Source organism: Erinaceus europaeus, chromosome 21 (genome assembly GCF_950295315.1).
Source record: "Erinaceus europaeus chromosome 21, mEriEur2.1, whole genome shotgun sequence".
Taxonomy (NCBI): Eukaryota; Metazoa; Chordata; class Mammalia; order Eulipotyphla; family Erinaceidae; genus Erinaceus; species Erinaceus europaeus.
The window spans coordinates 36,152,375-36,176,724 of NC_080182.1; the positions used below are offsets into that span (position 1 = coordinate 36,152,375).

Sequence of the window (24,350 nt, forward strand, 5' to 3'; positions counted from 1 at the left end):
CGCAGGGACCGGCGTAAGGATCCCGGTTCGAGCCCCCGGCTCCCCACCTGCAGGGGAGTCGCTTCACGGGCGGTGAAGCAGGTCTGCAGGTGTCTGTCTTTCTTTCCCCCTCTCTGTCTTCCCCTCCTCTCTCCATTTCTCTCCGTCCTATCCAACAACGACGACATCAATAACAACAACAATAACTACAATGATAAAACAACAAGGGCAACAAAAGGGAATAAATGAATAAATAACAATTTTAAAAAATAGAAGAAAAGCACAGAGTGGCAGCAGTTTCTCTGTCCCCCAGTGGCTATCTGGTCAACCCACGGAAACACAGGCATGAGCACAAGGCCGGGGTTTCATGTCAGATCCAATTCCCGTAATAAAACAGAAAGCAATGTGGCATAATAACTGTCAGCCTTCTCACTAATGCTTGTTCTCCCATGATTTCTTCCTCTTCTCTTCTCTAAAGGATGGAGTAGTGAAACGTGGTGATTTCCTGTCCTTGTTAATAGCTATTACTGTTGTGTTTTGTTTTATACCAGAGAGCTGATCAGCTCTGGCTTATGATGGTGTGGGGGACTGAACCTGGGACTTTAGAGCCTCAGGCATGAGAGTCTCTTTGCATAGCCATTATGCTGTCTGCTCCTGCCCACCAGTACTATTAGAAGACAAAGTCTTCTTCCTGGCTTCTCAGGACAAAGGTCCTAAGAGTTTTTTGTTTTTTGTGTTTTTTTTTTTTTTTTTGGTGGCTGGGAAGCTGGAGGCGAGAAAAAAAGGCATTCCTCCTAGACAAAGAAAGGATAGAGACCCCTGATGTCCTGAGAAGAGAGAAGGTCTCAGAAGGGATGTTGGTGGCATATTCCTTAGGAAACTGAACCCCAGGGACCATGATTCCCAGCCATAGAAATGCCCTAATACCCAAGCATGGCATAGAGACAGTGGGTACCAGCTCCCACAGACCACATGGCCTTGGGTTAAATGTATTTCAGCGGAGCACAGGATAGATCAAAGGCTGGAAGCCATCCTCTGATGGCTTTTTAAATCACAATTGCTCCCCCTCGTGGACCTTGTGCATTATAACGTGCACTGTGCCAGATGTGCTGTCACCCAGCGCCCACAACATAGTATATTTCTCTCCTCACTTTGCTCATCAGAATGCTTAGACAAAGTAAGAATGGTGTTTATCCCTTGCATAAAAGTTGAATAAAGGAGAGAATATGAATATAAGAACATTTGTGACAATTTCCTTTTTTTTCAAAGATTTACTTACCAAATACTTATTAATGAGGAGAGAGAGAGGAAGAGGAAGAAGAGAGAGAGAGAATGAACCAGAGCATCATTCTGACACATGCAGTGGTGGGGATTGAACTCAGGACCTCATACTTGAGAAGTCAGTGTTTTATTCACAGTGCCAACTCCCAGGCTGCCATCTCCAGCAGTTTCTAACTCAAAACATGCAAACAGATCGCTGCTGACATCTCCCGTGTCCACTCTAAGAAGGCTGGTTTAGAAGGCAACGCTCTAGATCAAGTGAACGAGTCTGTGCATCACTTACCTGCAGACAGAGGGCCTGGGGGCCCTGGAGGACCTGGTCTGCCAGGTTGACCAGAAGGCCCAGGCTTGCCTGGTGGGCCCATGATTCCACTGTCTCCTTTCTGTCCCTGAGAGAAAACAATGACAGGTCCTGTTAGGACAATACAACTTGAGAAACTTTCTTTCCCATTTTTCTTTATATGAGGAACCATCTTACACTTGCAAACCAGAGGCTAAGACAGAGCACAGTCCCAAACGTCTTGACCAGCAGGTTCCTAAAAGATTCAGGTCAGGAGCCGGGCGGTGGCGCAGCCAGTTAAGCACACATGGTGCAAAGCGCAAGGACCGGAGTAAGGATCCTGGTTCGAGCCCCCAGCTTCCCACCTGCAGGGGAGTCGCTTCACAGGCGGTGAAGCAGGTCTGCAGACGTCTATCTTCCTCTCCCCCCTCTGTCTTCCCCTCCTCTCTCCATTTCTCTCTGTCCTATCCAACAACGACATCAATAACAACAATAATAATAACTACAGCAACAAAACAACAAGTGCAACTAAAGAGAAAATTAACTATTTAAAAAATATTTTTTAAAAAGGTTCAGGTATTTTTTAAAAAGGTTCAGGTCAGGCAGTGTTTGAGGGAGCGATGGATGTAATTTTCAGGCAGTGCTTCTCACTTTGTTCTGAAAACATGGCACAGGACAGCTGAAAGGATCCAACTCCACCCACTCCCTTCACTGAGCCCAAGAGGAAACTGAGACTCAGCAAGGAGCAAAGATTTACTCAGGTCACTGAGCCTGGAGACAGCAGAATTGGGACAAGAGTTTAGCCCTTCTGCCCACATGCCAGGACTATTTCTAGCCCATCACAAGAGTAGGTTCCTCTCAATGGCTGCCTGTTGCTCTCAAGACAAAGGCCCAGCTCCTTCATTGAACCTACAAAGCTCTTCCTCGCTAGATAGTCTGGTCTCATTTTAGCCTTTTGGTATTTTTCATCCTCGATGGTACCACTCCTTTTTTCTACCTTCTCAAGGCTGTTCTCTCTGTGCCAAACTCCTCTTTCTGCCCTCTGCCCAACAAACTTCCACCCCTCAGCTCTTGGCTCATATGTTGGTGTCACAAACCCCTCCTTGAGTCCTTGCCAGACTGAGTCAGTTCTCTGAGCCACAGGCTCTCAGAATTCTTTTTCTTCATGGCCTTTATCCAAGATTATAACCCTACAATTATATGTATGATCATTCCATCAGCGTCTCCCCTTAGAATGACAAGCTTTCTGTGGGAGGCAACCTATCTTGCCCGCCTCCCTCACCCAGGTCAAGTCAAGGAGGAAGAGGAAGCTGAAGACACAACGAGGCTTTGTGGAGCTGTAAATCTAGAGATCTGGGTCTTTTCCTTGACCACGAGACCCTGGCTACCTGTTGTAAAGGCTCTGCGGCTCAGTAGTCTTGTCTGTAAAAGGGAAGCAGTAAGCAGACATCTGCATAGGTCTCCTGGCAGGCTGGCTAAGGTGTCAGAGGCGAGAGCATCTTCTCACAGAACCAAGGACTGTGTAGGACGATTAGACAACCACAGCACCCGACTTGGTTTTTATCTTTTTCACACCTTTAGAAAAACCCTCATTTTCTCAGAGGGCGTGTTCTCTTAGCCGCCTAGTCTAGGAGGGTCAGAAGCGAACATTCCCCATTGAGGGAAGACCTTAAGAATGACCCAGAAGTGGTCCGGGAGGTGGCACAGTGGTAAAGCTTTGGACTCTCAAGCATGAGGTCCCGAGTTGGATCCCTGGCAGCACATGTGCCAGAGTGATGTCTGGTTTTCTCTCTCTCCTCCTATCTTTCTCATAAATAAATAAAATATTTAAAAACAAATAAGGTGGTTGGTGCAAGAGACCGTTAACTTTAAAAAATAAATTAATTAAATTAAAAAAAAAAAAAAGACCCAGAAACCAAGGCCAGCTGTAGGCTCTTTCCAGAATGATTTGTTAAGTGTCTGTGGTTGTCCTTGATCTAACAGGATGACAGTTGATGAGTGGTATCTTTTTCTTAAATTATCTTTATTTATGTATTTGATAGAGACAGCTTTATGGGTGCACAATGCTTCCCCCCTGCTGTGGGGACCAGGTCTTGAACCCAGGTCCTTGTGCACTGCAGTATGGATGCTCACCCAGTTGTGACACCACCCAGACCCGATGACTGGTATCTTTTTTTCTTTAACTTTTTTATATTTGTTTATTTATTCCCCTTTTGTTGCTCTTGTTGTTTTATTGTTGTAGTTACTATTACTGTTGTCATTGTTATTGGAGACTGGTATCTTTGACCTGGATCCCCTTTCTACACTTGTGCGTTGGCTGGCTTGTCCACTTGATAAGGCATCACTTTGCCCACCTTTGAGAAGCAGGCATGCCTGGCACTCCTTTCTAGTCACCACGGTGACTTAGGGCCTGCTGTCTTGTCAACACAGCCCTGAGGGCTCTCCTGCCACATTCAAGGAGTCCTTAAGCTCTTAATATAAAACCCGGGAGGTCAGAGATGGTTTCCAATTCCACCCTGATGGAAGGAATTCTTAAGCCTCTGCCCAAGCTGAAGCATTCCATGAGGTGACCAAGGCGGGTCAAGAGTGGCCAAGGAAGTCACACCAGCTTAATATAGCCACAGCTGAGGCTTGTTTTGCTAACAGCCATGGGACCTGGCTGTGAGGACAGGAAGTGCCACAGCTTGAAGGGGCTGGAAGTGTTCCTCGATTCTGACACTAGCAGTAAGGGAACATACTTTTTTTTTTTTTTTAACATATATTAATTTATTTATTCTCTTTTGTTGCCCTTGTTTTTTGTTTGTTTGTTTGTTTTGTTGTTGTAGTTATTATTGTTGTTGGATAGAACGGAGAGAAATGGAGAGAGGAGGGGAAGACAGAGAAGACAGAGAGGGAGAGAAAGACAGACACCTGCAGACCTGCTTCACCGCCTGTGAATCGACTCCCCTACAGGTGGGGAGCCGGGGGCTCAAACCGGGATCCTTAATGCCAGTCCTTGCACTTTGCGCCATATGCGCTTGACCCGCTGCACTACCGCCAGACACCTGGAACATACTTCTTATTGGTCATCTGCTCAGAACAAGTCATCTCTCCTCTCCATAAGCTGGTTGATGATCTGAGCAGTACTTTCCAGGAAAGGAACTCTTTTTTTTTCTTTCTCTGTGTCCTTGGTGATCTCCCTCAAGGAAGTTTTTCTGTCTCTTTAAGTAGCTATTTTTATGACAGCCAAGAGCTGTTTTCTTGGGCCTATCATTAGGTGAATCAATCCGGAGGCAGGAAGGTGATGGGAGAAGTTGCAGAATGAGGAGAAGCAGGCCTTCACTTTTTCTGTTCTCAGAAACTGGTAACTTGGTAACTGGCAGAGGGGGAGTCCTAGGAAGGCCCTCTGCTCTATTTCCCCAGTCCTTAGCTTCTCTGTGACTAAGTGTAATGGACTGAATGAGGTGGTATCTAAAATTTTTCTGACTTTGAAATTCATTATGGCATGAAGTGCAAGGACCTGCACAAGGATTCTGGTTTGAGCCCCCGGCTCCCCACCTGCAGGGGGGTTGCTTCACGGGCAGTGAAGCGGGTCGCAAGGTGTCTGTCTTTCTCGCCCCCTCTCTGTCTCTCCTCTTCTTTCCATTTCTCTCTGTCCTATCCAACAACAACAACAAGCAGCAATGACAATAATAATAATAACAACAACAAGGGTTCACAACGAGGGCAACAAAATGGGAAAAATGGCCTCCAGGAGCAGTGGATTCATAGTGCAGGCACCAAACCCCCGCAAAAACCCTGAAGACAAAACAAACAGACAAACAAACACATTCCTTTATGCCAGGGGAGTCGCTTCACAGGCGGTGAAGCAGGTCTGCAGGTGCCTTTCTCTCCCTCTCTATCTTCCCCTTCTCTCTCCATTTCTCTGTGTCCTATCGAGCGACATCAACAATAACAATAATAACCACAACAAGACTACAACAACAAGGGCAACAAAGAGGGGAAAAATCCACTCTTGCTTCCGGTCCTGGTCTCAGTTTGAATAGTGCATTCCATTCCACCCACCTCAAACCATGGTCAACGAGAGGAGCAAGGAGTTGCAAGCAATGGTGCTGTTTCTACTGAAGACTGAGTCTGTGACACACCTGTCACTTACTCCACCCTCCTGGCTCTCCACAACCCCCAACCTGGAAGGGTCTGACTCCAGGGGTGCAGAAGACCCAGGGATCCTTACCTGCTTTCCTCGTTTTCCTGGTCTTCCTATGGGTCCCCGGTGGCCTGCTATGCCAGGCTCGCCCTTTGGGCCCATTTCACCCTGGGAAGGAGGCAGAGAAGGAGAGATGTGGGCATGGGTGGCAGACATGTGTCTCTGTGTTTGAACAATCAAGGGCAATGTGCCTGGTCGTTCCAGACCTTTCCCGAGTGGGCTGTCCTGGGTGACTGGGATAGTGATGGGATTATGTGCAAATAGTTTTTTCCCCCCCAAGGAAGAAGAAGGAAAGGAGATTATCTGGGGGGGGGGGACTTATGATCTGGGAGAGACAAATGTCCAAATCAGCCTCCAGAATGGCTTTAAGCAGATAGCTAGCGCATCGCAGACGTGTGTGCCGGTGGGACACATTACGTGTCGTGGGGAGAAACGCTTGCACTTAGTTGAAATTTTAAGGGGTGGGGAGGTGATCGTGTACCCTGTTGAGTGTGCGCTTTCTCATCCACAAGGACTCGAGTTCAAGCCCCCTCTCCCCACCTGCAGGGAAGAAGCTTCACAAGTGGCAAGGCAGTGCTGTGGGTCTCTCTCTCTCTCTTTCCCCCTCTCCTCTCAATTTCTCCCTGTCTCTATGTAAAATAAGTAAATAGAGTTTTTGAAAGAGGAAATTTTATGTTGTTTTATTTCAGATTCAACTCTTGGGTTTTTAAATTGTTGGGCCTGATAGTGACAATCGCCATGATTCTGCTCATTTACTGGCCTCTGTGAGGCTATTTTCCCCACCCCTTAGTATACGCTGGTTTAAGTTCTATCCTTCTCATTTTATTTAATTACAGGAAGACTCTTTGTGGAGAGAGAAGTCTTAGATTCGAGTCCACTCCGTGTAATTATTATGTAAGTTCCGGAGAACAATGTAGACCACACTCCTGATGGAAAGATCCTACTTTACACTGTCAGAACTAAGTGCAGAATTTCAGAGTTGAAGGCTAGCTTTTCCTAAAAATGCATTTTCTCCATTTCAGTTTCTCACGTTCTTCCCCATCTTCGAGAATTCCAGGCCTGTTTGCTGCGTCTTTAGGTTGCAAGCCCACAACAAGGTGGTTCCTACTGCCAGTGCCTCCTCCGCAGTTCAGCACGCCCCCGTGTAAATCCAAGTACTCCCCACTAGAGAGGTCATGGCTGACAAGCCCAGGCCGCGTCCTTGCCTGACTCATCCAATTCAAAGAGAGCAAGAGACGCCCAGAGGGCTTTTCACATTGTGCGAAGAGACAGAACCCAAAGGGAAATAAATCCTTTACAGGAAGAACTGAGCAGACAGCTCTGTCAGCTCAGCCAATGGAATGAATGTGCCCCATCCAGCCTTCCTCACCAGCAAATCTCCTTGAATCGATATAGTTTCTTTCCAGCCCATCATGTCCTTTTATTATCCAGGCAGTAAGAGAATGTAGGCCGGTGGGCTGTCATCAAGATGTCTGCTTGACCGTTTAATAGAGGCCACAATGGGCTGGGGAGACAGCATGATGGTTATGCAAAGAGACTTTCATGCGGGGGTCGGGCGGTGGCGCAGTGGGTTAAGCGCATGTGGCGCAAAGCGCAGGGACCAGGGTAAGGATCCCGGTTCGAGCCCCCGGCTCCCCACCTGCAGGGGAGTCGCTTCACAGGCGGTGAAGCAGGTCTGCAGGTGTCTATCTTTCTCTCCCCTTCTCTGTCTTCCCCTCCTCTCTCCATTTCTCTCTGTCCTATCCAACAACGAATTGCGTCAACAAGGGCAATAATAATAACCACAACGAAGCTACAACAAGGGCAACAAAAGGGGGGAAAAAAATGGCCTCCAGGAGCTGTGGATTCATGGTGCAGACACCGAGCCCAGCAATAACCCTGGAGGAGGAAAGAAAAAAAAAAAAAAGAGACTTTCATGCCTGAGGCTCCAAGGTCCCAGGTTTAATCCCCAGCACCACCATAAACCAGAACTCAGCAGTACACTGTTCTCTCTCCCCTCTCTCTGTATGTCTCATTAAAATAAATAAAATAAATAAATAAAATGTTTTAAAAAACAAGTCATTGTTATTATAGTTTTAAAAAAATAGAGGCCATGGTCATGGTCTTGTTGGGCTGAGTGAAAACAGCAGCACACAGCCTTATTTTGGGGGGACAGACTGTCAGAAGGAAGTGTGGGCCTTTTCTTCACCAACTGGAAGTAGCCAGTAATTTCTTAATCTAATTTCCTTCCTAAGACCTAATTATGGTTATCATATCAGCCCTGTCTTAAAACAGCCTGCCATGAAAGGGAAAGAGAATTCTAAATAGCCAGTCCAGTACATGGGACAGAGGCCAGAGATGCTGTCATGCCTAATTTCATAGTCATTCATTATCCCTCGGTGCTCACTGCTGCATTGAAGGAAAGCCTAGCCTCCCTGTTCCATAATACAATTATTTTTCTCTTTTAATGTTTCCTTTAATTTGTTTATATAATTAATCTATTTATTTCTATCCCAACACTGCAACTAGGGTAGCAGAAACTTTTTTTTTCACCCCCCTAAGGCAGAGATAAATTAAAATAAACTAATGCTTGATGATTGAAGTTGCTTGACCTCTGTTGGCTGGTAAAGAACAGAGAATAATACTGTTTAGGAGAATTTGCAGAGTAAAACTTTAGGGTGCATTTAAAAAAAGTAGTGAGCATGAGAATAAAGGGTTCTATGTTTTGCTTTGAAAAATATGTGCCCTGAGGCTAAAGTTCAAACAGTTTCCCCATAGCTAGTTAAGCGCACGTGGTGGAAAGTGCAGGGACTGGCCTAAGGATCCTGGTTCGAGCCCCCGGCTCCCCACCTGCAGGGGAGTCATTTCACAAACGGTGAAGCAGGTCTGCAGGTGTCTGTCTTTCTCTCCCCCTCTCTGTCTTCCCCTCCTCTCTCCATTTCTCTCTGTCCTATCCAACAACGATGGCAGCAAATACCAATAACAGCAATAACAACACAACAACAATGATAAACAACAAGGAAAACAAATTAAAGAAAAACAAAAACAATTTAAAGTAAAAGCAAGAAAAAAAAAGGTAAAAAATCACTAAAATACACTTGCTACCTCCCAGATAAAATGACTGTGTGGGGCCAGAGGGTGGTGGGCCAGAGGGTGGTGTACCTGACTGAGCGCACACATTATCACGCACAAGGACCCAGGTTTAAGCCCCAGGCCCCACCTGCAGGGGGAAAGCTTTTCCAGTGGTGAAGCAGTGCTGCAGGTGCCTCTCTTTCTCCCTCTCTCTCTCCTTTACCCTTTCAGTTTCTGTCTCTATCCAAAATACATACATACACACATAGATGCCTACAATGACTGTGTGCCCTGGTGGTCCTTGTACTATCTGGAGGGCTTGCCCGCTGAGTGCAGTCAGTGGTGGCACTGAGCCCACGAGACACGTCCTCTCAATGGGGCCCTTGACCAGTACAGCACAGGCCTGAGCCCTTGTCAGAAAGCTTTCTGCTTTTGAACATGGCTACGTCCCCTATGGAAGGGTTTCTTGAGCCACCTGGGACATCTTTATCCCCTGAACTGGAGGGAGGGATCCACATCCTGCTTTTTGTCACTCCCGTGTGTGGTAACTCACCCCCTACCCAGCCCAGACTCTCCCATAGAGCCACCCACTTTCCTGCCTAGTGGGCACAGAGGCAGAGGAGGTCTTGTGTGTTGTGCTAGATAGAAGGGTGTGTGTGTGTGTGTGTGTGTGTGTGTGTGTGTGTTTAATGCAAAATGACCCAGGGCTTCAGGCACAAAACACAAAAATAGTTTCCTCAGTTCAATATTCTAGAAATAGAATTTTGGACTCTTTTTCTTAGAGTGAGAGAGATTGTGAGAGAGAAGGAGAAACGCCACAGCACTGTTCCACCATCCATGGGACCCTCTCTGGCAGTGTTCATGTGGCGCAGGGACAGACGGACAGCAGAACATGGACTGGACTTGACAAGCTAATGTTTCGCTACTGAGGCCCCTTTGTGCTACACCTTGGTACTTACTTTCTGCCCCAACATACCAGGAACTCCGGGGAAGCCCTGTGAAGACAGCAACACAGAGTGATCTCTGAAACCACACCTGTAAGGAGTCATCTATGGGACCAGGCGGTGGCGCACCTGGTTAAATGCCCACATTACACTGCACAAGGATCCGGGTTCAAGCCCCTGGTCCCCACCTGCAGGGGGAAAGCTTCACGAGTGGTGAAGCAGGGCTGCAGGTGTTTCTCTATCTCTCTCCCTCTCTGTCTCCTCCTCCCCTCTCAATTTCTGTCTGTCTCTGTTCAATAATAAATTTTAAAAAATGGAATGTCATCTACCATTTCCTCCCTGTCAGTCCACAAGAGGGAGGTGGACTGAGGATGACATGTCTACTACAATTTATCTTATCTTTTTTTAAAAAAAAATTTATTTATTTATTCCTGAGAAAGATAGGAGGAGAGAAAGAACCAGCCATCACTCTGGTACATGTGCTGCCAGGGATCGAACTCAGGACCTCATGCTTGAGAGTCTAGTGCCTTAACCACTGCGCCACCTCCCGGACCACTATCTTTTCTTTTTATATGCAGAAAAATAACATAGTAGTTTTTGTAGCACCAGTGAATAAAGGCAGGATATCACACATGCCTGATACCACCATTGAATGGCCTCCTAAGACTGGTTTTTTCCTTCATTATTTTAGAAATGGAAAGCGACCCCCACAGCCTCACTCCACCATCCATAGAGCTCCCCCTGGTGCTGGCCAAGGTGCTCTGCATGGTCTGGTGAGTTCTGTCCCTGTGAGCATGCATTTCCAGCCCCAACACAGTCCATGTATTATTCGTCCCATACTGCTGTTTTCTCAATATTGGTATTACAGAACTGCTCAGCCAACTGCTGGTTCTGCAGATACTAATGAAAACATACTGGCCACCTACTTTCTCTTGACAAATGAAAAGGTGTTGCAACACTGGTCCAATTTTATTGAAATTGTTTCTAAAGCTTTTATGGTTTCTAAAGAGGGGTCATTACTGAGATGGGTCATGGTACATGCAGTTGAGAACACACATTCCCATGCTCAAGGACTTGGGTTCAAGTCCCCAGCCATCACTTGCAGCGGGGAAGACGATAAAGTACTGCAGGTCTCTCTTTCTTTCTTCCTCTCTATGCCCTTCCTTCTCAAGTCCTCTCTGTCATAATATATAGAGAGCGGCCATTACCTTGTCTCCTTTGGGACCTAAGTTCCCCCTTTCACCTCGGGCGCCCTAGAAAGGAATCACAGGCATCAGTGAGTTGACAGCATGCGGCGGCAGGGCGGGAATTGGGCATCTCAAACTGAAAGCCTCTCGAAGCAATACCCTTATTTTCTAGGCAGAGAAAGAGTCTCTGCAATTAAGTGACTTACCCATGGAAGAAATATGTTTTGATTTGCCTTTTAGGTGTGCCCCCTAAGGAAATCTTGCATTGACAAAGGGCATTCTAGAAAATTCTGGGCTCCTGGGGCTGGGTGGTGGAGCAGCAGGTTAAGCGCACATGGCGTGAAGCACAAGGACTGTTATAAGGGTCCCCTTTCGAGCCCCTGGGCCCCCACCTGTAGGGGGGGAGTCACTTCACAGGTGGTGAAGCAGGTCTGTAGGTGTCTGTCTTTCTCTCCCCTTCTCTGTCTTCCCCTCCTCTCTCCATTTCTCTCTATCCTCTCCAACAACAATGACAACAATAATAACAACAATGATAAACAACAAGGACAACAAAAGGGGAAAATAAAAGGCCTCCAGGAGCAGTGGATTCATAGTGCAGGCACCGAGCCCCAGCAGTAACCCTGGAGGTAAAAGAAAAGAAAAGGAAATTCTGGGCTCCTCACCCTCACCCATGTTCTGGCGGGGTGCTTTGTTTTTGCTTTTGACAGATAAGGAGGTCATGAAGGGGCCCCTCTCTATTCTTGTTCTACCTGCTCAGCCTTAACTTGCTCTCCTGTGCCATGGACCCTCAGCTTCCAGGCATCATAAGCTTGTCACTGTGCTGTCTGCCCTATTCCAGAAGGTCCCTGCCTCTTAGCCCACTGATGCTGGACAGCTCTTTGCTCTTCCCTAATCCCCAGGGCTCAGAGCCTAGACTAGATTCTAGCAGCTGGCGCAGACAATACTAACCTTTTCCCCTCTGGATCCAGGCTGTCCCTGAAAGAAAGCAGAAGACGCATTTACAGTCAGCCCTGCAGGGTCCTTGAGTTTGCTGTAAGAGTGAAAGGAATCCCTGGATGGGGTGAGGAGGCATGTCTGCACACTGCACAGCCAGCTTGAGTGGTGAGCACAGTGACAATTGCAAAGATGTCCCCAAGGGCTGTGTCTACAGCAGGCCTCAGAAAGACAATGTTCTTACCCTCTCCACCCAGAGAACTGAAGGAAGTTCTGCCTCAACTGTGTTATCCAGAGGATTGACCCTTGTTGCCCAGGAGAACAGAAGGGTATGATGTCCTCTCAAAGGGACAGAAAGGCCAGCACCCTGGCAAGGGACACTCCCCAGTCCCCGACGTCAGCCCCATCTGGTCGCCATCTTTGTGAGAAGCAGCTCCTCCAGACCCTTACTGAGATGACCTAACAGCACCCCCTGGACCAGCACACTGACCTTGGAGCCCATTGGTCCTCTTGACCCTGGCAAGCCCATCACACCCAGGTCACCTTTTTCACCCTGTGGGAATTAGAAGAACGGGAGACCCATAGTGATAGGCCCTAAGAAAACTGAGCCGGACGTGTCAAGGACAAGGTTGAGGCTGGCTTGTGAGGCTGAGGTCTCCAGAGGCTCCCTTGCTCACCCCAGGGGTTCAAGGCTCTGTACATGTATCTCATGTCAGTACTTGAGATAAACTATAAAATGAGGGGGCCATGCTTTAGGGCATCCAGAAGAGTGCACCTGTCACAGTGCAGCAGGATCCAGGTTCAAGTCCCTGGTCCCTACCTGTAGGGTAGGAATCAGTGTTCATGAGCAGTGAAGCAATGCTGTATCTATCTATCTATCTATCTATCTATCTATCTATCTATCTATCTATCTATCTATCTCTATCTCTCTCCCTTCCTCCCTCCCTCTTCCCTCCCCATTTTTTTTGTTTCTATAAAAAATTAATTAATTGGGAGTCGGGCAGTTGCACAGCGGGTTAAGCACAGGTGGCGCAAAGCGCAAGGACTGGCATAAGGATCCCAGTTCAAGCCCCGGCTCCCCACCTGAAGGGGAGTCACTTCACAGGCGGTGAAGCAGGTCTGCAAGTGTCTATCTTTCTCTCCCCCTCTCTGTCTTCCCCTCCTCTCTCCGTTTCTCTCTGTCCTATCCAACAACTATGACATCAATAGCAACAACAATAATAACTACAACAGTAAAAAAACAAAGGCAACAAAAGGGAATAAATAAATAAAATTAATATTTTTAAAAATTAATTAAATTTTTTAAACTACTAAATGAAGTTGTCTAAGTCAGATCTCAAACTTGATGGTTACTAGATATTGGAAATTGATGGATACCTAGTCTTTTTTTAAATTAAAAAAATTTTTTTTATTGTTGTAGTTATTATTGATGTCATTGTTGTTGGATAGGACAGAGAGAAATGGAGAGAGGAGGGGAAGATAGAGAGGGGGAGAGACAGACACCTGCAGACCTGCTTCACCACCTGCGAAGCGACTCCCCTGCAGGTGGGGAGCCGGGGGCTCAAACAGGGATCCTTCCGCTGGTTCTTGTGCTTAGCGCCACCTGCGCTTAACCCACTGCGCTACCGCCCGACTCCCGAAAAAAATTTTTTAAAGCATTTTTTAAAATTATATTTATTGGATGGAAACAGCCAGAAATCAAGAGGGAAGAAAAGATAGACAGAGAGACACCTGCAGCCCTGCTTCACCACTTGCAAAGCTTTTCCCCTGCAGGTGGGGGCCAGGGTCTTGAACCCAGGTCCTTTCACACTGTAACATGTCCCTCAACCAGGTGCACCACCACCTGGCCCCGATACCTAGTCTTTTATTAGAGAGGGTGATGAAGGGGGTAGGGGAGAGAGCATGGGGCACTGGGACCTCAGAGAACTCCATCGGGAAAAAAACTTCATCTATTTTACTCTTTGCATAAGGAGGACCTTCCAGATACATGGCATGAATAGACCCACTTAAGTTTGCAGTCATGCTGAACAGTAGCCTCTGGGTGCATCTTACAGTGAAGCAGGAAACGAAGGAAGATTTGGAGTTTAGGGGTAGGGTGCGAGGGCTCAGTGCATTCTCAGAATGGTTTAGCACTCTTTGTATTGAAGAAACTCTATACCAGCACTGACCTACAAAACATCACCTACTGGGAGTTGGGCAGTAGCCCAGCAGGTTAAGCGCATGCGGCGCAAAGTGCAAGGATGGCATAAGGATCCCGGTTCCAGCCCCGGCTCCCCGCCTGAAGGGGAGTCGCTTCACAGGAGGTGAAGTAGGTCTGCAGGTGTCTATCTTTCTCTCCCCCTCTGTCTTCCCCTCTTCTCTCCATTTCTCTCTGTCCTATCCAACAATGACGACATCAATAACAACAACAATAATAACTACAACAATAAAACAACAAGGGCAACAAAAGGGAATAAATAAATAAATATTTTTTAAAAAGCTGTTTCTTGCAAGATTGTTAATAGGTTCCAACTTAAAAAAAATCACCTACCTCTCAAAATATAAGGGGAGTTACATACTTATTTTTTAACTGTTTAGAAGCCATATTATAAGATAAACTTAATAGGTAAGATTAATTTAAATTAGTCAATCAATCAATTAATTAATTACAATGAATTAATTAATTAGGGAGAGAGAACCAGGGTATCACTTTGGCACATGTGATGCCAGGGAGCAAACTTGGAACCACATGCTTGAGAGTTCAATAATACTTTATCCATTGTATTGCCTCCTAACCACTAAAATGGACATTAATACATATTTTTATTTAATCTAATTAATTAGGCATTATGTCAACATATAACCAATATGAAAATTATTAGTGAAATATTTAAATTCTATTTTTAAAAGTAATTAAAACTTGCTATGTATTTTATATCTATATTATTTCTCAATTAAAGTTCTAATTTTCATCTGAAATACTTGATTTGCACTGAATTCATAACATTTATATCTTTACATTTACAAATAATGAATTAGGGCTCAGAGGGTAGCATAGTGCTTATACAAACATACTTTCAGTGGTCCGGGAGGTGGCACAGTGGCTAAGGCACTAGCCTGTCAAGCATGAGGTCTTGAGTTCGATCCCCAGCAGCACATGTACCAGAGTTATGGCTGGTTCTTTCTCTCCTCCTATCTTTTTCATGAATAAATAAATAAATTCTTTCAAAAAAAAAAAAAAAACATACTTTCATGCCTGAGGTTTCAGGTTCAATCCCCCAGCATTACCATAAGCCAGAGCTGAGTAGTGCTCTGGCTTAAAAAAAAAAAAAGTAAACAAAAATAAGTAAATTATGAAAAATAATTAACACATTTAAGTTGCTCTAAAGAAATATGCTTACTATATTCTCAAAAACTGAATCACAATTTTAAAAAGCAAATGGACGTTTAATGAAAAATTTGAGATTCTGTTCCTCAGTTACAGTGACCAGATGGTCTCAGGGCTCAGCCGTCAAAGACACCGTCAACTGCTTTTGAAGAGAAATGTCCTCAGGCCGGCAAAACAGCTCGCTTGGGTGTCACACTGCTTTGCCAGGTGTGCTCCCCAGATCGGAGCGCGATCACCTTGTAGGAAGGCCTGGTTTCTTCCTCTGCCTCTTTCTTTCTTTTTCTTTCCTTCTTCCTTCCTTCCTTCCTTCCTTCCTTCCTTCCTTCCTTCCTTCCTTCCTTCCTTTCTTTCTTCCTTCCTTCCTTCCTTTCTTTCTTTCTTTTAAAGAGGGTAAAGTTTTGGTTTTTTTTTTATTAAAATTTTTTTTTATTATCTCTATTTATTGGACAGAGACAGCCAGAAATTGAGAGGAGGGGGAGATAGAGAAGCAGAGAGACACCTGCAGCCCTGCTTTACCAGTCTCAAAGCTTTCCCCCTGCAGGTGGGGACCAGTGGCTTGAACCTGGGTCCTCATGCGCCTAACATGTGCGCGTGCGCGCTCAACCAGGTGCACCACCACCCGGCCCCTGCCTCTCTGCTTCTTTCTTTCTTCTTTCTTTCTTTCTTTCTTTCTTTCTTTCTTTCTTTCTTTCTTTCTTTCTTTCTTTCTTTCTCTCTCTCTCTCTCTCTCTCTCTCTCTCTCTCTCTCTCTCTCTTTCTTTCTCTCTCTCTCTCTCTCTTTCTTTCTTTTTTCGCCTCCAGGGTTATTGCTGGCGCTTGGTGCCTGCACCATGAATCCACTGCTCCTGGAGGCCATTTTTTCCCCTTTTGTTGCCATTGTGTGGTTGTGTGTTGCCTTTTGTTGCCATTGCTGTGGTTATTATAGTTGTTGTTGCTGCTGTCATTGGATAGGTCAGAGAGAAATGGAGAGAGGAGGGGAAGACAGAGAGGGGAAGAGAAAGACAGACACCTGCAGACCTGCTTCACCACCTGTGAAGCGACTCTCCTGCAGGTGGGGAGCCGAGGGCTCAAACCGGGATCCTTATGCTTTGTGCCACCTGCGCTTAACCCGCTGCACTACTGCCTGACTCCCTCTGTTTCTATCTGAGAAAGTCATCCCTGAGCAGTAAAGCAGCAGAGATGACAAAACAAATAAACAAACAAACAAAAAACCAAAAAAACCATTCACCTGCCCTTCACCTGCCCTTCACCTGCCCACTCCTGACATCTGCAGGTGAAACGTACATGTTACAGTTCTTACACACAAACATCTAAGAGTGAGAACAGGATCCAAGCTGTGACTTTGCGTGACTAGTCTGAGGAAGGGTACCTGGTCAGCATCCCGGGCTCCCTCTCTGAAAGGGAGACTTCAATCCTTTCAGTCAGTGGCACCCCCGCCCCCACCCCCTGCCTTATCAGCATGCTGAGCCAACGGCTGTCCTCAGGAGACAGCTCAGGGAAACCGCAGAGCTGCATGCTAGCTCTCAGGATGGAGGAGCGGCAAGGGCCTGAGAGAGAGGAGACTGCCCCCCCCCCCCACCCAGGTTTCTCCTCATGCCTGAGAGCAGAGCCTTGGGGACTGATAAGTTCTCGCCGTCCTGCTAAAGGGGGCTGTTTGCGTCCCTCCCCGGGCAGTCCTTGTGCCCTCTTCTTCTGTCTTGGGGAAGTGAGTCTCCCTCCCTTCAGCCACCGTCTCTACCCCCACGTTCTGACAGCATATCACACTTACCCTGGGTCCATGGGGACCAGGTCTGCCACTAGGCCCAGGCATGCCAGGGACACCCGGGGGGCCAGGTCTACCCTTCAAAGAGGAAGAACAGAAGTCAGACTAGGCTGGTGTCCCTCCTCCCACGGGTTAATTAACACTTGTCTCTGGGGCTGCTAGGGGAGCAAGGAACCTCCACCCCACCCCATGAAGCCTCTAGCACCTTCCCTCTCACCCTCCGATGGCTGAGGACCAAGAAAGTGGGCACTCTTAGTGAAAACCCTGGGTGTCACCTCCTCAGGGCCCCAAAGCAAGAGCCACTGGTTTCTGTCGGTAACCCCCTTTTAATCAAGTGGCCAGCGTGAGTCACTGTGAGCTGTGGGTTTCTCCGGGGGGTGGTGGGGAGAGATGGTACGAGGCTGGGGCAGTGTGATCTGGGGCAGAGATCTGAACCCCAGGCACCAGTGGGTTCCTGCCCCAGTCAAAGAGGTCGGCAGAAAGGGGGAGGCTGTGGCTTGCCTGCCTTGTGCCCCTGAGGAGCGGGCTCCCCCACCTCTGGGTGTGCACGTGCAAGCACTCACACGCACGAGAGGCAGAGTTCCCCGTGCAATGCTGCCAGAACAGCATGGACCATACCTTCCTTCCGGGCCGGCCAAGCTCCCCCTGTGGATGGAGAAGACAGGTCAGCAGAGGCCGCTTCAGAAGGGAAGTGCTGGCAGGGAGCAGAAGGAGGGCTGGGGCTGGGAGTACGGGCCAGGCTGAGACAGCGGGGCGGGGTGGGGGGGCAGGATCTCAGCCTCAGTGGCACCCCCAGAAATGGACAGGCGAGGCAGTGTGGAGGGAGAAGCAGCTCCTACCTTTTCTCCCTTTGGTCCTGTCTTGCCAGGCAGCCCCGGTGGACCCTACACGAGCAAGACAAGAAGGAAGAATGAACGCCTGGGGTAGGATGGAGGCCACGGAGGCTGAGCTGGGACAGCATGAAGCTCCCATGTGCCTAGTTGTCCATGCAGACTTGAGGCCCTGGGGCCTCCTGAAGGGCTCAGTGTCTGCCTCCTCATTTCTAGTCTCTGCTCCCAGTGGAGTTCTGGCTGCCATGCTCCCACATCTGACTCGCTGGGTTTTCATTTCTCCCTGGAGCCGAGTTTCAAGACTAATGAGTCTTCAAGAAATGCATTTTGCTGGAAGCAAGAGGCCACCCCACATGTCCTATGTTCTCAGCCGCTGGTCAGCGAGCTCCCCTGGGGGCCCGGCAAGGATGACACAGTGCTTTGTCCACAGGAACAACAACTAAGAAACTCCATGAAGAGGGGCTGGGCGGTGGTGTACCCAGCAGAGCACTCGAGTTACAGTGAGCAAGGACCTGGGTTCAAGCCCTTGGACCCCACCTAAAGGGGGGAAGCCTCACAAGTGGTGAATTTGTGCTACAGACCTCTCTCTATCTCCTCCTGTCTAAATTTCTCTCTGTTTCTATGCAAAATAAAATAAATAGATTTTTAAAAAACTGTATCTTTTTAAAAAATATTTATTTACTTATTCCCTTTTGTTGCCCTTGTTGTTGTAATTGATGTCGTTGTTGGATAGGACAGAGAGAAATAGAGAGAGGAGGGGAAGACAGAGAAGGGGAAAGAAAGATAGACACCTGCAGACCTGCTTCACCACCTGTGAAGCGACTCCCCTGCAGGTGGGGGGCCGGGGGCTCAAACAGGGATCAAGCCCAGATCCTTACTTTGTTCCTTGCGCTTCACGCCACGTGCACTTAACCTGCTGCGCTACTGCCCAAATCCCAAAAACTGTATCTTCTAAAAAAGAGAGAGGGAATCCACGAAGAGTAGCAAAAAATATGTTTTTAAAGAAATTAAAAGAGTATGGGCAAATATATAACAAAACAGAAACAGAGAAAAGACTGGTGGTTAAGCAGAGGGAAAGGGGGCTGAGGAGTGTGTGTGGGGGGGTCAATCGCATGGTGACGGATGGAAACTGGGCTTTGGGTGGTGATCCTGAAGCAGTGCAGACAGATGTGGAATTCTAAAACCTGAAACGTATGATTTCACAAGCCTTGATAATTTTTATTTAAAAAAACACGGACTGTAAAGAAAGTTTTCCCCCTAATTTTTGCTACCAGGATTATTACTGGGACTCTGCCTACATAACTCCACCACTCCCAGTTTTTCATCGTCTTTTGTTACTATTATTATTATTAAGTATTGGTTAATAGAAGGTGAGAGGCAGGAGAGGGAGGGGGGGAGACCTGCAGGGGCTGGGTGGTGGTGCGTCTGGTTGAACGCACATGTTACAAAGCACAAGGTCCTAAGTTCAAACCCCTGGCCCACACCTGCAGGGGGAAAGCTTTAGAAGTGGTGAAGCAGGACTGCAGGTGTCTCTCTTTCTCTCTCCTTCTCTATGTCCCCCTTTCCTTTTGATTTCTGGCTGTCTCTATCCAATAAATAAAGACACCTGCAGCACTGCTCCCCCACTAGTGAAACCCCTCTCCTTTGCAGGTGTGAACTGGGAGCTTGAATGCAGGTTGTCATTCATGGTAATGTGTCTGCTCCACCACCTGGTTCAGACAGCATATTCTTCTCCCACTGCCCAGCTGCAGGAGCAGGGGGCACCTCTAGCTTGGTAACTGCAGCGCTTGGAGCCTGAAGTCTGGCATAGTCTGAGCCAGCATGCTTTCTGGTCATGCCTCTGTGAAACATTTGGTTGGCTAGCTGCTCCCCAGATCCACCAGAATAGCAGAGGGGAAGTCCGGGAAATCCCCCGGGCCATGACTTCATCCCCAAGGTCTACAGGGCAAGCACACCCCACACAGGCCTGCTGGAGCTGTGACTTGTCTGAGATTCGTACACCTGACAGTCTCTCAGCCAGTGGTCTCCAAATGCCTTTGTAAACCCTCCAAGACTTTTTTCTTAAGTCCAGACCAAATAAGTCCCAGGTTCAGGGAGGAGGGCACAGCACTGAGAACTGTTAAGGTTGGGGGGCATAGGTGGGTTTGGGAAACACTGTCCTTGGTTTATTCTCCTGTTTGAGGGAGAAGAGGGAGAGTTTTGTTTCATCCTGCTTTTACCCTTTAGCCTCGGGTGTCTGTTCTTTAAATAGGCTCAAACTCGGTTTCCTGGCGGCAGTGCACTGCTTCAGTGCTTCTCAAGCTGACGTGCGGTTAAAACGCAGATTCTAGCAGTCGGTGGTGGTGCTGCACCTGGTGGATCACACACACCTGGTTGATGCACGGACTTGCGTTCAAGTCCCCGGCCCCATGTACAGGGAGGGAACTTTACAAGCAATGAAACGGTGCTGCAGGTGTCTCTCTCCTCATTCTTTCTTTTTCTCTCCACCTCTCTCTCCATATATATATATATATATATATATATATATATATATATATATATATATATGACAGAAAAATTTAGAGGGAATAGGAAGCTAGCAAGAGAAATGAGAGAGACACCTGCAGACCTGCTTCACCACTGATGAAGCTCACACCTCCCTCTCTCCCTGCAGTTGGAGCTGCGGGCTTGAACCCGGGTCCTTGTGCATTATAATGTGTGTAACCAGGTGAACGACTGCATGGTCCCTGTCTCTCTCCTCTATCTCTCTCTATCTCCTCTATCTATCTCTCCCTTTCCTCTCAATTTCTCTCAGTGTCCAAAATAAGTAAATTAATATTTCTGAAAGAAAAAAATGCAGATTCCTAAATAGATAGCGGGAATAGATAAATGGAGGCAGGGGAAAATGTGCGTTGCTCAGCTCACTCACTCCCAGCTGTGGCTGGTGCTGGGGTCCTGGGCTGCCCCTTCTTTCTCTCAGAGGTGTCGGCGGCTGTAGTATATTAACTGGCCCTTCCTCTCTTTCCCCTGAGTCACCTGCATTAGACAGCTATTGTATGATGAGGTCTGAGACTGCATGGCTAGTTCCTGAGAATCTCTAGATCTAGGGGCCCGGCGGTGGTGCACCTGACTGAACGCACATGTTATAGTGTGCAAGGACCTGGGTTCAAGCCCATGATCCCCACCTGTAGGGGGGAAGTTTCGCAAGTGGTGAAGCAGGGCTGCAGGTGTCTCTCTGTCTCTCTCCCTCTCTATCTCTCCCTCCCCTCTCGATTTCTGGCTGTCTCTATCCAAAAAATAAAGATAATATTTTTTTTTAAAGAAAAGAATCTTTAGGTCTCTCCCATGTGTGATCAAGTTGCCTTTACAGTTTCTCTGAAAAATCTTATTTTTGTCAGGCTGGTGAACTAGCTCTGTTGAATAGCATGCTGCTTTGCCATGCTTGGGCCTGGTCCCTGCCACAGCTGGAGGAAGCTTTGGTGGCATTGTCTCTTTCACATACATACACAGGCATGCACACAGACGCACACGCACGCGCATGCACGCACATGCACACACACACATTATCTCTCTCTTTCATTGCCTCTCTGTTTTTTCTATCTCTATATAGGTGAATACATAAATAAGATAAAGATTCTATTTTCTTGGGAGTTAGATAGCATAATGGTTATGCAAACAGACTCTCATGCCTGAGACTCCAAAGTTCTAAATTCAATCCCCCATACCACCATAAACCAGAGCCGAGAAGTGCTCTGGTAAAAAACAAAAATCTCATTTTCTCTATTGCATTCCACAAACACATAGGAAGAACCTACTACAAGTATGAATAAGACAGATAATGTCCCCATCCCTACAGACCAGGAAGGCCCTTTACTTCTGTAAAGAGTCACACAGAGGCCAGGGAGAGAGATCAACATTACAGCACAGGACTTTCATGCCTGAGGACCCAGGTTTGTTCCCTGGAACCACCACATGCCAGACTTAGTAGTGTTCTGGATTCTCTTCATGCAAATAGACAAACACAAACTTTAAAGTGTCAGATATTAATTATTTTAGGCTGGGACTCTGATACAGAAACTCTCAACTCTGTGGCATAAGGATCCTGGTTCAAGCCCCCAACTCCCCACCTTCAGGGGGGTCGCTTCGCAAGCGGTGAAGCAGGTCTGCAGGTGTCTGTCTTTCTCTCCCCCTCTCTGTCTTCCCCTCCTCTCTCCATTTCTCTCTGTCCTATCCAACAATGACAACAACAATAATAACTACAACAATCAAACAACAAGGGCAACAAAAGGGAATAAATAAATATTTAAAAAAAGAAAAAGGGAGGCAGGACAACATACTCTATGCTCCACCTGAGGAAGATGGGTCCTGATACTGGGGCAGCTTGGAATATTCCTACTCATGAGCACAGAATGGGAGCTCAGATCTACAGGGATGCAGAGGTCACATAGGCTCCTAAGCTGACTATGGGCCCCAGATCACATCAGATTGATGGGGTTTACAGTCAACAATATTTATACACTTTCCCATATTTGGGAGCTACTCTCTTCCCTGATCCAGCTTTCTGGTTCTTTTTCCAGCCATGACATCATCTCCCCAGACAGTAACTTGGATCCACCTGCATTTCATATTTCAGGTTCAGGAAAAAAAAACAAACAGTATAGCCACAGGCCCTTTGGAATATAACTAAAATATGCCTACTAGCTATCTACAAAATAGAGCCCCCCCCGCCAACTCTTCATCTGCACTATTCCAGCCTTTAGGTTCATGATTAGTCAACAATTTTTTTGGCTTTATATGTTGACTCTCTTCAGCCACCAGGTTCCAGATGCTAGCAGAATGCCAACCAGACTTTCCTGGACAGACAACCCCACCAATGTGTCTTGGAGCTCTGCTACCCCAGAACCCTTCTCCACTAGGGAAAGAGAGAGGCAGGCTGGGAGTATGGATTGACCTGTCAAAGCCCATGTTCAGCAGGGAAGCAATTACAGAAGCCAGACCTTCCACCTTCTGCATCCCACAATGACCTTGGGTCCATACTCCCAGAGGGTTAAAGAATAGGAAAGCTATCAGGGGAAGGGATGGGATACAGAGTTCTGGTGTTGGGAACTGTGTGGAGTTGTACCCCTCTTATCCTATGGTTTTGTCAATGTTTCCTTTTTATAAATAAAAAAATTTTAAAAAGAGAAAGAAACAGGCTGGGGGTGTGGATCCACCTACCAATATCCATGTCCAGTGGAGAAGTAGTTACAGAAGGCAGAACTCCCACCTTTTGCTCCCCATACAAATCTTCACTCTAAATTCCCAGAGAGACAAAGACCAGGGATCCTTCCAGTGAAAGGGAGTGTATATGGAATTCTGGTGGTGGGAATCGTATGGAATTGTACTCCTGTTATCTTACAATCTTGTTGGTCATTATTAAATCATGAATAAAAAAATGAAAAGAAAAAGGAAAAAGAAAACAACAAGGACAACAAAAGGGAATAAATAAATAAATAAATATTTTTTAAAAAGATAGAAAGGGGAAAGAGACAGAGAGGAAATGAGAGAGAGAGAGGAGGCAGGGAGAAAGATATATAGAGAGAAGCAGGGAGAGACAGAGAGAAGGAGAGATATCACAGACTGCTTTGTCATTCTTTTTTTTTTTTTTAAAAAAGATTTTATTTATTTATTCATGAGGAATGATAGAAGAGAGAGAGAAAGAACCAGACATCACTCTGGTACATGTGCTGCCGGGAATTGAACTCAGGACCTCATGCTTGAGACTCCGAAGCCCTATTCACTGCATCGCCTCCCGGACCAATGCTTTATCATTCTTGAAGCTCTCCCCATGCATGTACTCCCACTTGGTGGCCAGGGAGTTAAACTCAGTCAGTCCCTGTGCATGGTAAAACGTGCGCTCTAGCTGGGTGAGCTATCTGCCAGGCCCAAGACAACAAAACTTTAACTAGAAAGCAAGCCATGTTGGATTTGACCATGGTTCCTATATTTGCCACCCCTGCCATAGAGATTTTACAGAATTTTACAGAATTGGGAGGGCAAGGAAACTAGTAATAAAGGGACAAGTAAGAAAATTAAAACCAGAGAAGAAAATTAGGTAGAGAATGAAGATGAGTCATTGAGGTGGAGGGGATGGGAAGGCAGGAGCTCTTCTACAGAGATGGCAAGTGACGCGGGAGAGTGACAAGGGAGCTGGCTGTGGCAAAAACCAGAGGCAAGAACATCCCCAGAGCAGGAGCTGTCAGCACAAAGGGCCTGGGGCCTGAGGAAGTTTGAAGGGTTGAGGTCCAAGGAGGCATTCACTCCCAAATGGATGTCACTCTTTCTCAGGCCAGGGGAACCAGGAGGCTAGGAGACCATGAGGGGACCTTTTTGATTTTTGCCTAGAAAACTCTCTGTCTAGCATTTCTCCTGTTGATCACGCATCCTTTCAGCTCTGGTGGTGGGGAGGGCTGGGCAGCTTGGTAACACTGTCGGGGCTCCAGTGAGCTCTGGGTAACCAGCTCCTCTTTGCCTTCACTCCTGGGCCCACGGCTGGGGTCAGAGGGCACCTAAGGGACAGCGCACTGTCACC

At 47.1% G+C, this 24,350-nt stretch overlaps 1 protein-coding gene across 6 annotated transcripts in view; it reads right to left on the bottom strand.

Moving 5' to 3' along the window:
• COLQ (collagen like tail subunit of asymmetric acetylcholinesterase) overlaps positions 1-24,350 on the bottom strand; it is an 80,915-nt gene that overhangs the window by 16,300 nt on the left and 40,265 nt on the right. For 5 of the 6 annotated variants that reach the window (XM_060180841.1, XM_060180838.1, XM_060180839.1 and 2 more), the window contains 9 exons: positions 17,810-17,854; positions 17,589-17,615; positions 16,977-17,048; positions 12,332-12,394; positions 11,857-11,883; positions 10,930-10,974; positions 9,737-9,772; positions 5,754-5,834; positions 1,544-1,649 (listed from right to left, as the gene is read on the bottom strand). In XM_060180841.1, the coding sequence (XP_060036824.1) occupies positions 1,544-1,649; positions 5,754-5,834; positions 9,737-9,772; positions 10,930-10,974; positions 11,857-11,883; positions 12,332-12,394; positions 16,977-17,048; positions 17,589-17,615; positions 17,810-17,854 (502 nt within the window). Of the gene's footprint in view, positions 1-1,543; positions 1,650-5,753; positions 5,835-9,736; positions 9,773-10,929; positions 10,975-11,856; positions 11,884-12,331; positions 12,395-16,976; positions 17,049-17,533; positions 17,616-17,809; positions 17,951-24,350 lie in introns of those variants that run through there. The other variant, XM_060180842.1, reaches the window with a different exon arrangement.